Here is a 16587-nt window from a genome sequence, read left to right as displayed (position 1 = left end):
TGGTTTTCTTGTCGTATAAAAAGGAAGGACGTGATGGTTTCGGCTTCTTCTTCACATTCCAGGAAGAAGAAAGGAATCGGTGAATCGATTGAGGAATGGAGCGCACGTTCTACATATCGCACGGATCGCCGATGATGTCGATCGACGAGTCGATTCAGGCGAGGCACTTCCTGTCGTCGTGGAAGGACTCGGTGTTGCCTCAGAGGCCCAAGGCCATCCTCATGATCTCCGGCCACTGGGACACCAAGGAACCCTCCGTCAACGTCGTCCATCGCAACGACACCATCTACGACTTCTACAACTTCCCCAAGCCCATGTACCAGGTTGTCTTCCCTCATTTTCCTCTCCTCTGTTTGCTCACTTTTGCTCATTGCCACACATGCCATTTTTTTCTTCATCTTCTTCGCTTTTGGTTTTTGTCCCTTATGTGGTCGCGTTGATTCTCTAGATTGTTTGATACTGTGATCCGGGCTTCCATGTTCATCGTTGACTCTTTGTTTGAACTGCTGCCCCCCCAATTTTTTTGATGATTTTGTTCTACACCTACCACCACCCACCATTTAAAAAACTGTGCCGCCGCCGACTGTCGCCTTTTACACGCTCTTGCTTTGCTTTCCATTTCTACCTGCAGTTGCATGTTGTGGTGTTAGGTTGCACATTGCACCCTCACTGGTTGAATGATTAGACAAACAAACAATAACAGTTCTGAGAGTGTATTGTCCAAGAAAGGCCAGACCTTTTCTATTTTCTTTTGCTTTTGCACTGACATTGCGCGGATAGGGAAAATAAATGCTATAGAAAACTAGCCTCGGGTATGCTCATTCACTTTAAGAATTCACTTTTAGAATCCCAGTGCCATTGAAGAGAGGATTACCCTAAGCGGCATCCGATGGAACATGCCTTGGGGACCTTATTTAGATTTAGCATTGACAGAGTGCCGCCATATCTCATTCGTGAAGTAAAGCAAGGAAGTTGATTGGTCTCCGATCTAACTAATTGTACCCATTGTCAGCTCAAGTATCCTGCACCAGGTGCTCCTGAACTTGCAAAGAGCGTGAAAGAACTGCTCCTGGCATCTGGGTTCAAGCGCGTCAATGAAGACACCAAACGCGGGCTTGACCATGGTGCTTGGGTTCCGCTGATGTTCATGTATCCAGAGGCTGATGTTCCAGTGTGTCAACTCTCCATTCAGTCTGATAGAGATGGTACATATCACTATAACTTGGGGAAGGCATTGGCACCTCTCAAGGAGGAAGGCGTTCTAATTGTTGGTTCTGGAAGTACTACTCACAACTTGAGGGACATTCACTTTGGCGATGCTCCTGTTCCTTCTTGGGCTTCAGAATTTGACGGCTGGCTCAAGGATGCTCTTCTTGAAGGAAGGTAATTGTTGAAGCAAACTTTTTGTTTACATGGACGGTTTTCTTTACCGTGTTGGAGGCTTGGAGCTGATTTAACTCTAGTGCAGAATCATTGTCAGGGATGGTTTCTAATCATGATACCTGTAAATTTTTGCACTTTTAAGAATGACTACTTCATTAACATTTCGTATAAACACATTATGGGAACAAACTGTATTTGCCATCATTGGTTTTGCCCTGATTCATTTTGGTGTAAATTGCAATGTGACACTTTGCCAAAACTCCTTCCTCTAGAGATGTTAAGGGCTGCAAATTTTTTCTCAGAGAAGAAACTTTTGCGGTTGACGCATTTTCATTTGGAAAGATTTCATGCAAATAAACATGCTTTCAACATTTTCATCAATGGGCGAAACTCTAGGTTTGCCTTTTTTTGATCGCTATGCTGCTAATGTAAGTCTGTAATTGTATAGCAGTTTTCTTCTGCATGGCCATTCTTTGGTTATTACTCTCAGTGCAATAATTTTTTTTTTTTGCTCAACCGGGATTGATTTTTCAATGGGGTGAGTGCATTTGCTGATGTTGAGTTATGTCACGTTTTAATTGGTTATATTTCTCATGCATCTTAACTGATTCTCGCCATGTCGAACGGCATTCTGGAATTTGTTTCTAAATCATCTCTCCATGTATGTCACAGGCTTGCAATTTTGGTATCTTTTCTGTTGGCTTAAGAAGTAACTCATTGCCAGAATATGTTTCTTTGTTATGGCAGATATGAAGATGTCAACCACTATGACGAGAGAGCACCACATGCCAAAAAGGCTCACCCATGGCCAGATCACTTTTACCCATTGCATGTAGCGATGGGCGCCGCAGGTGTCAATGCCAAGGCAAAACTCATCCACCATAGCTGGAGTAACGGAACCCTTTCTTATGCCTCTTATGAATTCACCAAGGACAGCTGATCTATGTAGTGTGAAATATGCAATCTTGTGTATTGCTGTTGTCCTCTGAAGTCCATGTGTTATAGACATTCTTAAACTTACGTGTGAGTAAATCTGTCTCCTGTTAATTTGTTTCAGTCAATAAGAATGCAAGAGTGTGGAGTTTCAGCTGCATCCGCTTCTCATGTTTCTTGATGCACCATGAATTTGGGCAAATAGATTTAAAGTGCACGACAAGTCCTTGCTTTCTACTGTCTTGCTGTCCCTCACATTTATTTCACCCGTGCTGAAAGCACCACCACCAAATAGTCACTTTCGGCATTTGCATATTGACTTTTGAGACAAAATGCATGATGGGCTACAAGCTGTTAATATGATGGACATATGCAGTTCCCTAATCACTACCTATTAGGATTACAAGACCAATCCTACATATGCATATCCACGATTGTGTGCGCACGAGAATGAGCAGCAAGTCTCGCACAAGGACAGTATCGGTTTTGTCGAATTTCCAAATCCCGAATATCTACCTCCTCGCCTGATTTAGCGGTGCATCTGATCTTAGACTAAATGTTTCTTATGTGGCATCACTCGCCATAGATTTCAACTACCGAATAAGGAGAAAACTACTTTGCTGCCTTCTCTCTTTTTTTCAAGGTTACCTATCAGTTCCTTACTAGTGGATTAATGTCACTAAAGTTTGATTGACCGAACAATTAGAGTGATTTACCTTTGGTAGATCGAATATATCCAATTGCGCCCGAATAGATGAACACCTATCAAAGAGAAATCTCAAAGCCATGGTCCAAGTCTAGAACTACCAGCCATATTTGGACTATGAACAATAGGGTGCTGATTAGATACTTAAAAGTAAAGCTAAAGCTTGGAAAGTTGGGTTAGCCATTGATTGTGGATGGCCGCATGACATTACTTTTTTAACCCAAAGACTCACAATCCTACTTAATTACAACTAAATCACATAAAAGTATGGCCCAGTGAGGAGATTACATGATATATTAATGGGAAGAGGAGCTATCGATCCCAACAGCTTACGTTAGTCCATCCAATGATTCCCTTCCTTCAAAGCAACCTCAGAAGAAACTTAATTTTATGAAACCTGATTAAGCTTCTTGTCCTGTTCTCAGCTTCTTGCGCCATTACTTTCATCTCATGTCCATTGAATTGATTACTTCAATTAACAGACTGTATCCATGAAAAATATGAAAGTAAATGAACCACCGTCCTCATCATCACACGACGTTTCGCTTGCCGGGCAATCCATATGCCAATGGGTGTCGTAGAGTACTTTGCAGTGGGAGAAAAAGGGGAAAAAACTGGTAAAGACTGTGTTTATGCAGTAGAAATTCTCAATATATAATTAAAGGAAACTAGGAGCTAACCAAGGAATTAGTATTCGCTTAAAACAAGAGCCCAAATGCATTGCATGGTAGTGTCTCTGATAGCACAAGTAGAACAAAGTTTTCACCAACCAGCTGCTTGAATTCTTAGACACAAATTCCTATTTTTGTCAGTACCTGCTGAATCAAAATGTTCATGCAGTCCCTTTTCTGTATCCTGGTATTAAAACCAAGAACTCCCACCTACCTCTTCCATTGATAACCATAGCATGCATATATTCATACATTATCAAATATGATATTAATGACAGCTTTGCTTACAAATTCACCATCAATGGAATTTATACACCTTCTTAGTATACATAGGATGGTTTTCTTTACAATATCCATTACCTAGTTGGTGCTGCTATAAAAATATACTGAGAACGTTAAAATATGAGGGAACAGAACATCCTTTTAACACCTACTCATCTGCCGGCAGCCATTATATATAGTGTAGCTTTCAATGTTATGGAAAAAGCATTCCTTTCTTTGCTTCCATTTCACTTCCACCGCCTGGAAGATTGCTATCTTCTTATTCGAACTAATTGGAAATCCATTGCCTGGTGAGGGGGAGAAAGAGAGAGATTGAAGGGCATGAGCCAAGCGGGCGATAAGCCGCTGCCATCATCAAGAAGCACCAGTGATGATACTGATGGTCAAGTTCCGCCTCGTTCGTCACCGCCTTATATTCAACGAGAAGATCACGACAAAAAAGGAGGACCTTCTTTGAGTGGCGGTGAGGGGCCGGGTGTGGCAAAGTACAGAGAATGCCAGAAGAACCATGCAGCTGCAATTGGTGGGAATGCGAGGGACGGGTGTGGTGAGTTCATGCCTAGTGGAGAAGAAGGAACGCTCAATGCCCTCAAATGCTCGGCCTGCAATTGCCATCGAAATTTCCACAGGAGAGAAATTCTAGCAGTGCACCCTTCAATTGTCGATACTTCTAGAGGCTTGACTTTGCATTTGCTAAAGTCAGATCCTCTTAACAGTCCTACGGATAGCGGGGGAGATGAAACACACAAGGTGGAGATTGTTGTGAAGAAGAAGAGGAGGAACAGGACCAAGTTCACTGCAACACAGAAGGAGAAAATGTTGGCCTTCGCAACGAAAGCCGGATGGAGAATGCAGAAGCTGGATGAACAAGTGGTGGAGCGATTCTGCCAAGAGCTCGGGATCGAGAGGAGAGTTCTTAAGGTCTGGATACACAACAACAAGCATCATTACCTCCCCAGCAAACGTTAATAATGCCACCTTTTCTCCTGCGTTCACCTAATTCACTCCATTCATGTACCTTCTCTACTCCACGGCCATCACTTTTTCTTATTAGACAGTGATCATGCTGCAGTCGGTCATTCATGTTAGCGCTGTTTGAATCAATAGCTCTAATCCTGTTTAGTATGGTTGTTAAAGAGTGTCATATAATTCCCACATTTCCCGCATTACTGATGTAACAATCATAGTGATGACATAGTCGGTCCTTCTGTCTTGTTTTATCGAGGCTTTGGCAACATGCGTGTCTTCTTCAATGTATGCTGGAGGATGCGAAAGCAGATAGCTCCTCAATTAACAGTGAGCTCCTGCTGCAAAGAACCCAGTTTCTCCCCATCCTTGGAGAATATTCAGTGAGGAGAGTTCCCCTCTGTTGGGATAAATCGTAGAAATACATGCACAAAGGGCATTTACAGTGGAAGGCAGGAAACTTGACAAGTAGCAATCCGAAGATGGGTAAAATGCAAGCGAATTGAAGATAAGAAGAAGATATATGAACTTCCCTGATCAAAGCATTCTGAGTATAAATATAGCTCAGTAGGCAGTCTAGACCAAATTGGCTACTGAAACTTGAAGGCAAGTATTGCCCTCTGGTCTGGTAGTAAGCATCTAATGCTCAGAATGCTAAATGAGAAAATATTTCCCTGTCAAAATCATGTTCAGCCTCTCACATAAGGATGAAGTACGTACATGTAGAATTTGGCTATGAATAGCATTACCACCATGGGGAAACTCCTCTTTTTATTTCTTTTTTCTCCCAAGGAAGTTTGATCAAGTATCAGGAAAGACTATGGTGCCTCACCAGACCATAAGTTGGTTTTTCTACTCATAATCTTCCCCTATTTTCCAGCTTAGCGTGGAAAAATTTCAACAGTCACTCTTCCAAGTACATGGAAATTTTGCTTTACCCGTGCTTCTGGCCGATTCAGGGTTTTGGCTTAAACCGGATATCATCCTCAATTTAGATGAAATTTTTACTTTTAAAATTACGGAAAATCTATGAGTTTTACTCCGTACGTGCAGCAAAAGTTATGCTTAAGTTTCATGTAAAACCGAACGTCTCTCATTTTTTGTCAGAAAAATGTCGTTCACCGCATGATTAGGTCTAGATCGAACATTTTTCAAAAGGTTTAGAGCTCATTTGACAGAATTTGATCTCTTAGGACTTGATTAACCAAGGGATAAACGTACAGGACATGTTCAATGCATTTGAAGTTAGGATGGGAAGGACTCAGAATGGCACGTGCTTGCATCCACTGCTGTGTAGAATGCCAAAGTTGAAAGGAGGAACTGATGGGACTCCAGCTAGAGTGAAATGATGAGTGGATGTATGGAGGATTTTGAATCATAATATAAGATAATCATGATAAGGAGGTTTTCCTCTGCACTCAATTGAGTTGCCATTATTTTCTTAATTAATCAACAATCAAGCATCGGGATTAAGCCTAGGATACCCGAAAACGATAAGACAACACAAAGAAAGGCTAATCTAGATTAAGAGGTTTGATTATGAGGATCAATAGGCAGTGATCGATGACCCACTATCTTTGTATTTGTCAAAAGTGATGGCAATTAATTCTCATAATCTTTCTTACTTAATAAACGTGGCTGCTTCTGAAAGAGAGTGGCCATTAGATGGTGTATAGCAGCTAATTCTTGTTTATTCGGGCTCTCCAGGATATAGCTGCACCAGCAACTAAAGTTAAAACTCACTCATCAGTAAGTTTTCTTCCGCATAAGTTGTTTTCCTTTTCGTCCATGCAATATAACACCCTAAAGTTAAGATCCTTGAGTGTTGCATTGTTTCATAAGCATCTAATGTTCAAATATCGCAAGGTTGTCTCTTGGATTACTTCTACTTCGATTAACAATAGTTGTAGAGCATTTTGATTAGTAATAACTAATATCTTCTCTTCATGTGGTACTTGACAATACATCCCTGTGAAAGTCAACCATTTATTTACCTTTTTCAATAACATTAGCATATGCTACCGCAGGACTTTACTATGTCTTAAGCATCTTTTAAACTTGAATGTTCCATTGAAACCACACTGCAATATCTTGGGTAATTTCTAACCATTTCCACCCCACAAAACTTTTAAGCGAGCTGAAATCCATGTCTCTAAATGTGTCAAACATATGGCAAACCTTTTCGGTTGAGTGAGCTTCACAAATGAATGGTGCAGTCAATTAAAGTTATGTTTTATGCTCATGAGGAGTCTCAATTGCTTATTACTCTTTGGCAACAATTAATCTTGGTCCAAAATAGAGTAATTATCACCTTCTAAAATCCCATCAACTTACACTAGTCCATCATTGTTCTGTATTGCTATGACAATATCATCAATTTTCCTAGAGATCTGATTATGTACTGACCGAATTCTTACATTTCCATACATCCTTCATACTTTTATGATGGATCTTTGTTGCTAACGGACAAGCACATACATTTGAGCTTGGTCAAGTGTTGAGCAGAGAGATTAGTTTGCTGAACTCTTAAGAGTTGTTCACCACAGGCAGCAGAGGAGAGACAAACAGAAATATCTTTCTGGACCAATTAAAATGGAATCATAGGCAGCTACAAAATTTTTGGACAAACGACATATCAGAGTAACTTAAGATCTCAAGTCTCCAGTCCATAAAAGAAGGTTATAAAATGAGCATTTCTAGCAGTGAAAAATCATAAATGTAATGACATGATTAACCAATTGACTCTCTACTTGATCATGTGTAATTCAAAGCCCCAACTATTCCCTTTAATTACAGATAAGGCTCTTTAAGGGGCAAAAGTACTGACACATCAAAGAAACACATTCATTCCACTTTCCACGTTTCATCTTCGGCATGAACCACTAAATTGACTAACCTCCAATCACAGCCAATGCAGAATGGTTCCCTGGATGATTTTCAGTGCAACTTTGCTTAGTATCCACAACTGTTCCGATTTACATCTATCTAAAACTCCGTGTCAAAACAAGCTAACATGACCTTTGACACCATAGATCTTGCAAAAGGGATATAGCTCAAGCTATACCTGTAGAAATGGGAAATACATTAATGGACAAAGTAACCGACTATGATGTGCCTTTTATCCAATAAACAACACCAAGGAATAAGAGAGAAAGAAACAAAGCAACAAAGGAAGAATTCAAAGTACCTCAGCCTTTCAGGTCCTATAGCAATGAAAAGTAGAAGATTCCACAGTCCAATTTTTATTTTTTGATGACTTATTAACTAGCAATTGTTCTGAAAGAATCAGTGAGACTAGCTTATAGGCTCAAGGGATAGAAGTGAAGTGCAGATAGAGGCTCAAGACACGCCAAAAAGGGGAGGTCTAGATGATCTCATTCTCTGCAGAAACAGGCACATATATCCATAGTCGAAAGTTGCTTAATCTATTTAGATAAGATATTTCTAGTACTCAATGAACCAAATCTTTTGGTTGATTGGATCATGAACACTTGTCAATGGCATATCTATTTTTCCCTTTTAATCATAAAATATCTTCAAGAAATTTCGATATTGTAAGTCATACCTCAGCTATATATTCTTACTCGGCATTTCATCGGGTCAAAAAGTGGCACCAAAGAAGCATGAAAAAAAGAAAAAGAAAAGAAGCACGCAACTTTCTCCAATTTTGCTTTTACTTGGGAATCCATCATTATCGATGGTTGCATTTAGCAGGTCCAAAACCCCATACGAAGGATCAAATTAAAGAAAAGTATAATCTGATCACTGAAATTGGTATAGATGTAATACTCCATACACACCAGATAAGGGCGCCAAATTCCAAAATGATAGCCAAGAGTGTTAACAGCTTGTTACGAACCTGCTCAAGAATATCAAGGGACAAAATCAGTGAGACCTCAGTTTTTGTCATCTAAAGAGAAAGGTTTAATACAATACTAGCGAGTAAGCAACAGTTCACTTACATAGAGGGCGCAAAACAAGGCCACTATCATGCTTGCTAGATATATGGCTGTCGCATATATACGAATGGGATCAAGCATCATATTCACCTGCCTTTTTGGGCCTATTAGGAATGCCGTGCTGTTGTTCAAAAAGAAACTTGAACTCAGGGACTTAGCATTAAGACCAATCAGCAATGGTACTCCAATGCAGAATTTCAAACCAAGTCAGGGTTAAGTAAAAAGTACTATCTTCCTTTCCCACCAAAATGTAAAATATCCTCCAAACTTCAAATAATTATGACTAATATATATGTGAGTTTCCAAGTCAACATTAGTATACTGTGAAAATTTCAGGTGTTTAGAATTAAGAAAAAAATCAAAGGGCGTCTGCCACAAGATTTAGATTAGGCAAAACGTCAAAAGTAAGAGTCTATCAAGATACGCCCTTAAGCTTATCAAATAGCGAGACTTGTAAACAAGTTGGAGATAATGAAGGAAGAACTAGTTAACAACCAAGTTGCAACTGAAAACTCAATTACTAATATTTTTCCTCCGCAATTGCGATCCTTTACATCCTTGACAAGTTGGTTAAGCTGTTCAACCTTAAAAGACACCATTAAGTCTTTACTCAATGTTAAAAATAGCACCATTAACTTATAGGAAATCAAACAATTCTAAAATACTGACAGAACCAATAAGGAAGAAATTGCAGAATTGCACGAAGCACGTGCACAGCAAATGTCTAAGAAGCAAAAAGAAGAACTAGGTTATCTAGGTAAGAAAACAAAAGGCAGTACTTAGTTAAAGCACAAACCTCCCAAGAGCAAGCAGATTGCCAAAAGTGAACATAATACCAAATTTGATTGGATGGAAGAAAACAAGCATAGACTGCCAAGACAAAAAATGATATTAGAACTAATAAGACCACGAAAATACATACTGCAGAAATGATATAAGAACTACTTTTTTCTCATGTACATCACATGTTTTAAATACACAATCAGGAAAATATTTATGCTTGGTCCCCAGTGCTTGGTCCCAGCCATGGATAGAAAAATCTCTCTTTGTTCTTTTTCCTTAAGAATCCCAAAAAATGTACAAATATCTAGAGTAGTATCAGCTCCAAGACACAATAACTTCTTTTTCTCTGCTTTTCCCTGTACTCGCTATTTCTTCCCCATGGCATTGACTGTTTGGACCTTTTAAAGCACCCAATTAGTCCCACCAGGTCATAGCAGTCCCCAAAATTCACCAAAACTTACAATTAACCAATGTAGGAGGTCCAAGAGGTGAGTTTGACGGAATCGCCATTGAAACTTGCCCATGACCAGGCTTTCAGATGCTCAGCCTCTACCAACTCTATTGACCCCTCAGGGATTTTGACATCAGCAAAAGTACTTCAGTAAGATGCACCAAGTGGAACTACCCATCAGGGATGTAGGTTCTTCAGTTGTATATAATGATCCCCCAGGTAATTAAAGAATCCCCTAACCTCAAATTCATGAGCACTCATGCAAAAGTGTGTTCATTTTCCTACCTCCTAATATAGCATGGAGGTTCTACATATCAATTTCAATTCATTCCATTTATTTCCTATGTAGTTGGAATTCATGTGTTTTCCGTAGGTCGTCGTAAGCAAGCATATTAAAAGCATAGATCACACTGAATATAAAACTCAGTTACTTGTTTAAACTTACCAAAAGCGTGCAAGTTAATCCAGCAGCCAAACATATGGCAAAGCCATAGAACCTCTGTTCAATTGGAGAAGAGAAACGAGGTTAAGTCAAGAGACTAATGGGGAATGTCTTCCATAGGCTAGAGTCCAGCAATCCAGAAAAAAATAAAAAAAAAATAAAAGTAGTCGAATATCAATTGCATATCGCTCTCTACTTCATCTAGCAAACTATTCGAATAATCTGTAGTAGCAAACTAACAAAGGGATCAAATTGTTAATGTAGGCGGACAAACATACTTAAACAACTGTCCTTAGATATACAATTGATTAAATTCAGCTATGTATCTCACTGATACAACATCACCATCAACGACAAGAAGTGAAGTGGAGTTGAAATGCTTTCGCTGAACAGATCCTGCTTAAAACCGTCTTGTTTGACTATCTAAAGAAGCAAAGTCGCACTTAATTTCCATCCATCTCCTAAATGCGCACAACAGATGAAACAAATCCTACATGACGTTGGAGAGAGGAAGAGAAAAAACCCTAAAAATGGACAACCTCGGAGCAACTAAAAAATCGCGGACTTGACAATGAAGTAGACTCCAATCATCACTATCAGCAGCGGAAGCGTGGCAAAGAGAAGAGACAAAGGGAGGAGGAGGAGGACCTGCGTGGTGGTGAGAGTGCACTGACGGTTGAATTCGTCCATGAAGGAATTGCCGGCGGGGTCGTCGGCGGAGGTCGCAGCTTCTTCGTCAACCTCCATGCCAACCAGCATCTTGACCTTCTCGTACGCCTGATTCATCTTCTCCATCGTCCCAGTTTCTTCTCAGGATCTCTGCGCCGATTCAAATCCGCTTCGATTTCTGAATCGAAATTGAATCGAAGCAGCTCAGATCCCGGCGACTCTCTCACTTGTAGAAAAGAATTGAGACGAAGGCGACTTCACTCCCAACATCAGATGCTGGATTCCGACTTGGCAACGGAAGGGAAACGATGAGAACCCGCTGGGCTCTATTATTCGAAAATAACAAAAAATGATAATTTATTTTATACATATTATATTTTTCGAAATAATTAATTTTTTTTATAATTATTATTTTAATTATCGGCAACAATTTAAATCCAAAAAATTTCGTTGACGAAGAAAATATGTTGACAAACCTAGTGTAGGTGTTTGCACTAATAATTTTAGTCTCCAATACGATAACTTGAGGATCAATATTGTTCTACTGAAATGAAATTACCATACGTATTAAATGCACTCGCCCGCAGGTGTTCACACTAATAATTTTAGTCTTCAATATGAACGTGAGGACCGTCATTTGTTGGATCTCGCACGTTGTGTACTTCTTCATATTCAGAGCTATGTTCTTCTCACAACATGTCATCTTATAAATCGCCTTCCATCCCCCGTGTTAAAAGGAGCTATTCCTTATGCTCTTCTTTATCTTAATCATCCTTTGTGTTCCGTTCATTCTCATACTTTTGGATGTGTCTGTATTGTTCATTCTTTGTCTCTTGGGTTGGACAATTATCACCTCGTGCTGAAAAATATATATTCGTGGGTTACTCCCGAACTCAAAAGGAATATGTCCGTTATAATCCTAATTGTCGTCTAGAGTATATTTCTACTGATGTGACTTTCTTTGAGGATCAAGTATTTTTTGGCAATGTACGTCCTCAAGTAACATTGACCATGGATCTTTTGCCACCCTTCGCACCTACGTCTCTACCGAAGTCACCGCCTGTAACTTCTAATAATGCTCCATTGGATCTAGGATCACCGGCACCGATTCCGCAACGTGGTTCTCGGCCTGTTTGGGGCCTTACCTCTCCATAATCGAGCGTCCCACCACCACCACCTCTTGTCCAGGCTTCCAATCCTCTTCCATTGTCTCCTGCCGGTTCTCCTATTGCTCACCATACTCTATCTCGATAGCCTCTTTCTCATTTTGTTTCTTATCATAACTTAATCCCTCATATGTCTATCTTTGTGTCATCTCTTGCATCTATGTCTGTGTTGAGTAGTGTGCGGGAGGCATTGGCCCATCCGGGTTGGGCTCGTGCCATAGAACAGGAGAGGATTGCATTACATCACAACAAAACTTGGGAGCTGGTTCCGATGTCGGCTAATAAACAATTAGTGGGTTGTTGCTAAGCCTTTCTTGTCAAACACTATCCAGTTGAGCGCTTAAATGCGCGTGTTGTAGCAAAAGGCTATACTCAAACTTATGGTATCGATTATGATGAGACGTTTTCTTCGATAGCCAAAATTCCTTTTGTCCGTATTGTTGTTTCCTTGATTGCTCGATCTTAGTGGACTCTTCATCAGCTTAATGTCAAGAATGCATTCCTTCATGGTGATCTTCACGAGGAAGTATATCATAGATCAACCACCTGGATTTGTTGCTCGGGGAGAGAAAGTGTGATGGTTGCAAAAAGCTCTTTATGGACTTAAGCAATCTCCTCGTACTTAGTTTGGCCGCTTCGGTGATGCGGTTATCACTTTTAGCATGCATTAGTGCGATCCGAATTACTCAATATTTAATATGTCATCTTCAAAAGGGTGCGTTAATTTTGTTGTCTATGTTAATGATATCATTGTCACGAGAAATAATGTTGAAGGCATACAACGACTCAAGTAGTTTCTACGGAAGGAGTTTAACACTAAAGACTTAGGTCGTCTTCAATATTTTCTTGGCATCAAAGTTGCCTATGCTAATGGCAGTATTGCTTTCTCCCAGCGAAAGTATACTCTTGACATTCTTAAGGAGGGTGGCTTACATGATGCTAAGCCTAGTGATGCACTTATGGACCCTAGAGTGAGGTTTGATAATTAACACAGATAACTTCTTCATGATCCGGAAAAGTATCGCTGGTTAGTGGGCAAGTTGAATTTACTTACTATTACTCATTCGGATATTTCATTTGTTGTTAGTATGGTGAGTCAATTTATGAGCTCTTCTCGTACTATTCAATTGGCAAGCCGCCTTACAAATTGTTCGTTATTTGAAGGGAGCTCCGGGTCAAAGACTTGTGTTCCACAATCGGGATCATCTTCGTATAGCCGGTTATTCTAACCTTGAGTCTTTGGAGGTGATAGGATATTCTAATGCAGATTGGGCTGGTTGCTCTATAGATTGCTGGTCTACTTCAAGATATTGTGTTCTCCTTAATGGTAATCTTGTGTCGTGGAAAAGCAAGACGCGATCTGTCATTTATTGATCTAGTGTAGAGACCGAGTATCGTGCTATGACCAATGTTACAGGTGAACTTCAATGGGTTCATATGTTGTTAATTGGGATTGGACTGCCTATAACCGGATCATCTATTTTCTATTGTGGTAATCGATCTGCTATTTATATTGCTAGCAATCCAGTGTTTCACGAGCTAACGAAACATATAGAGGTGGATTGTCATTTTGTTCGGGAAAAGGTGAACCATGGAGACATACGGTTGGTGCACACAAGTTTTGAAGAGCAATTAGCAGACATCTCCACAAAGCCTCTTCGACATGGATGAGTTTTATATATTTATCATAAGTTAGGCCTGGGAGTGTTAGCTTTATTACTTTAGAATATTAACAAGTTTGGGTTAAATATGTAATTGTACTATGCTTAATCCTAAGCTTATAAGTATTACTTTTGATCTCAGAAATAAAATAATCTCTCTTTTATGGATAACACACCTCACGCTGGACATTATTTTATTTCATTGACTACACAAAAATCAAACTAACAAGCACCCATATTGGTAAACATTTGTGACTCCACACACGACAATACATGATCTCACAAAAAGTTACAGCCATGTATCGGGCAGGATGAACTAGTGTAGATGATGTTACATGTGATGAGCTAGTCATGTCCGCCGTACATATCTCCGGGCAAAATCAAAGGCCGGCGACGGAGGACGACGGAGGAACGAGGGACTGGATCAGTTGATTTTGCGGCAATTGAGACGGACTTCGCCGGTGGAGCCTTCCTTAACGTCGAGCAGGCTCATCTTGAGCATGGCCTGCTGGAAGTCGAAGAAGAACATGGCCTGGTTCATGGCGTACCCGCTCACCGTCCCTCTGGTCTGGGCGCTGGCGAACAGGGTCTGGTCCGAGGTCAGCACGCCCGCCCTCTTGACCAGGGCGTTGTAGTAGGCGTTGTCGAAGGCGTTGCGCGTGGCATCGAAGGGCTGCTCCGCGGTGTCCCCAGCGCTGCACGTCTTGGACAGCGTCTGGGCGAAGCCGGAGTCGAGGGTCGGGTCGGAGTTTCTCAGCCGTTGCTTGAACGACGAGCACCTGGCCACTCCCAACGTGTGTGCACCTATCACGCACCCAGATAATGGATGTCAAAAGCGGAGGTGATCCTAGATTAAAGATTTGTATGACCCACCCCCACATAAAAACAAGACAAATTACTTTGTCAGCAGCTTTCTTCTTTACCAAACCAATTATAATAAGATCGACACTCGATTCGCACATTTAATTAATTTTTGTGGGTCATGCATCTATAATCTAAAGAGTCGGTCGTCACTCCTATAGATCTATTTCGATCCTTAGATTGACTTGAATAGCATTCGATGCTCGGGAGATGATTTACAATTCAGAGCACGATGATGTTATGGTCGATTCTGATTAATGTTCACCCGATGATGATTCCGAGAGCTTTCTTTCGAAAACAAACGATGATTGACTCGGATAGACGGATGAAAAGGTTCCTTGGTATACCGGACAAAGCGACCATCTCTTTGGCGGAGAAGCCGTGCTGTCCGAAAATGCGAATGAGTTCGGAGGCGTTGAAGGTCGGAGCGGGGAGGTTGATGGTGTCCTCTATCCTCGATCTCGATCCGTCCTTCCTCCCTTTTGGTATCTCGTATCTTGGACCTCCCGCCTGTAATTCATATAATTGAGAGTTAAAAAGAGAGAGTCGATGAGATGACTAAGAAGGACGTAGGCACAAGAGATTACCAAAAACACAGCATCTCTGGCTGCCATAGCCAAGATGTCGGCACAGGAGACGACGCCGGGGCATTGCTCTTCGATCTGCTCTTTCGCATCGTCGATCACTTGGTACCCTCTCAAGCTCAAATTTGCCGGGGAGTCTTTCTCCGCCGTGTTGTCCTTGGTCGAATCTATCAACACCGACCCATCACATCCCTGTACACCCACATATAATCCATGTTCAGGTTCTCAACTGCATCCATGCTGTGACTTAAGCTTAAGGGTTTAGAGTGGACGACCTGAATGAAGCAGTCGTGGAAATGCATGCGGAGGAGGCCAGCGGCGAGAGTAGGGTCGGACTGGAGGGCGGAGGTGACAGTGTTCATCACGATCTGCTCGGCGAAGGGGCAGGACATGAGGTAGTAGTCCATCCTCACCCCATCAACTCCTACCCCGAACCTGAACGACCCGCTCAACCCCATCATCTCCATCAACAGCATCACCCACATCACATCCGCCGCCGCCATCGCCGCCGCTCTCTTCTTCACCCTCGCCATCACTGCTCCCACCTGCGTTGGAGATTCGAAGGTATCTCGGGACTCTAAGGCAATGGCTATGTTGAAGAGCAGCGTCCAGCTCCTTCAAAAGTAAGTCCCAAGTGTTGTCCTTATATAAGATGAACAATATGAACAGAAACGCGTATGATTGCAACGGTTTACCTTGCAGATAAGTTGCACAGATTTAGAGTAAATAATAGAAAGTTTATGCGCAATCAAACACACTGGCTCATCCACATGGGAAAAGTCCAAGATAGTGGGGTCTATCTCCTCCTCCACGACGTGATGACTTCCTCATTGTTTTCGAGTAATCCCGCCCCGACCGGTTTCGTTGGACACGTAACAGGTCGCCACTGAATCATGCAACGGCCTCGATGCTCATTGGTTTCATGCACCCATTAAGAGATGGAAATGCTGTGTTTTTATTCAGCAAAGTTGACTTTAAAAAGCAGGTTTGGTGCTGGACTCAGCCATTGTGGCAGTCCAGTAACCACCATTACCTTCTCTGCTGCACAACGAATTATCTTAGTGGTAGCA

General features: G+C 41.2%; 4 protein-coding genes across 4 annotated transcripts; 2 read left to right on the top strand and 2 right to left on the bottom strand.

Annotated features, from left to right (window-relative positions):
- The first annotated feature begins 42 nt into the window (after positions 1-42).
- On the top strand, positions 43-2476 carry LOC115755903 (extradiol ring-cleavage dioxygenase). Its single transcript, XM_030695495.2, has 3 exons — positions 43-323; positions 1013-1383; positions 2131-2476. The coding sequence occupies exons 1-3, from the start codon at positions 96-98 to the stop codon at positions 2321-2323; spliced, it is 792 nt and encodes a 263-aa protein (XP_030551355.1). The 5' UTR covers positions 43-95; the 3' UTR covers positions 2324-2476.
- A 1432-nt stretch (positions 2477-3908) lies between these two features.
- On the top strand, positions 3909-5172 carry LOC115755904 (zinc-finger homeodomain protein 1-like). Its single transcript, XM_048272302.1, has one exon. The coding sequence runs from the start codon at positions 4297-4299 to the stop codon at positions 4942-4944; it is 648 nt and encodes a 215-aa protein (XP_048128259.1). The 5' UTR covers positions 3909-4296; the 3' UTR covers positions 4945-5172.
- A 2385-nt stretch (positions 5173-7557) lies between these two features.
- On the bottom strand, positions 7558-11555 carry LOC115755905 (vesicle transport protein SFT2B). Its single transcript, XM_030695497.2, has 6 exons — positions 11225-11555; positions 10580-10633; positions 9697-9770; positions 8904-9021; positions 8742-8800; positions 7558-8005 (listed from the first exon to the last, which is right to left on the bottom strand). The coding sequence occupies exons 1-6, from the start codon at positions 11369-11371 to the stop codon at positions 7927-7929; spliced, it is 531 nt and encodes a 176-aa protein (XP_030551357.1). The 5' UTR covers positions 11372-11555; the 3' UTR covers positions 7558-7926.
- Positions 11556-14245: 2690 nt separating this feature from the next.
- LOC115755902 (peroxidase 47) lies at positions 14246-16194 on the bottom strand. The gene is made up of 4 exons (XM_048272301.1): positions 15793-16194; positions 15521-15709; positions 15281-15443; positions 14246-14876 (listed from the first exon to the last, which is right to left on the bottom strand). The coding sequence occupies exons 1-4, from the start codon at positions 16048-16050 to the stop codon at positions 14497-14499; spliced, it is 990 nt and encodes a 329-aa protein (XP_048128258.1). The 5' UTR covers positions 16051-16194; the 3' UTR covers positions 14246-14496.
- Positions 16195-16587: the final 393 nt, after the last annotated feature.

This window comes from Rhodamnia argentea, chromosome 11 (genome assembly GCF_020921035.1).
Source record: "Rhodamnia argentea isolate NSW1041297 chromosome 11, ASM2092103v1, whole genome shotgun sequence".
Taxonomy (NCBI): domain Eukaryota; kingdom Viridiplantae; phylum Streptophyta; class Magnoliopsida; order Myrtales; family Myrtaceae; genus Rhodamnia; species Rhodamnia argentea.
Note: the sequence above shows the minus strand (reverse complement) of the source record. Positions and strands in the feature narration are given on the sequence as shown.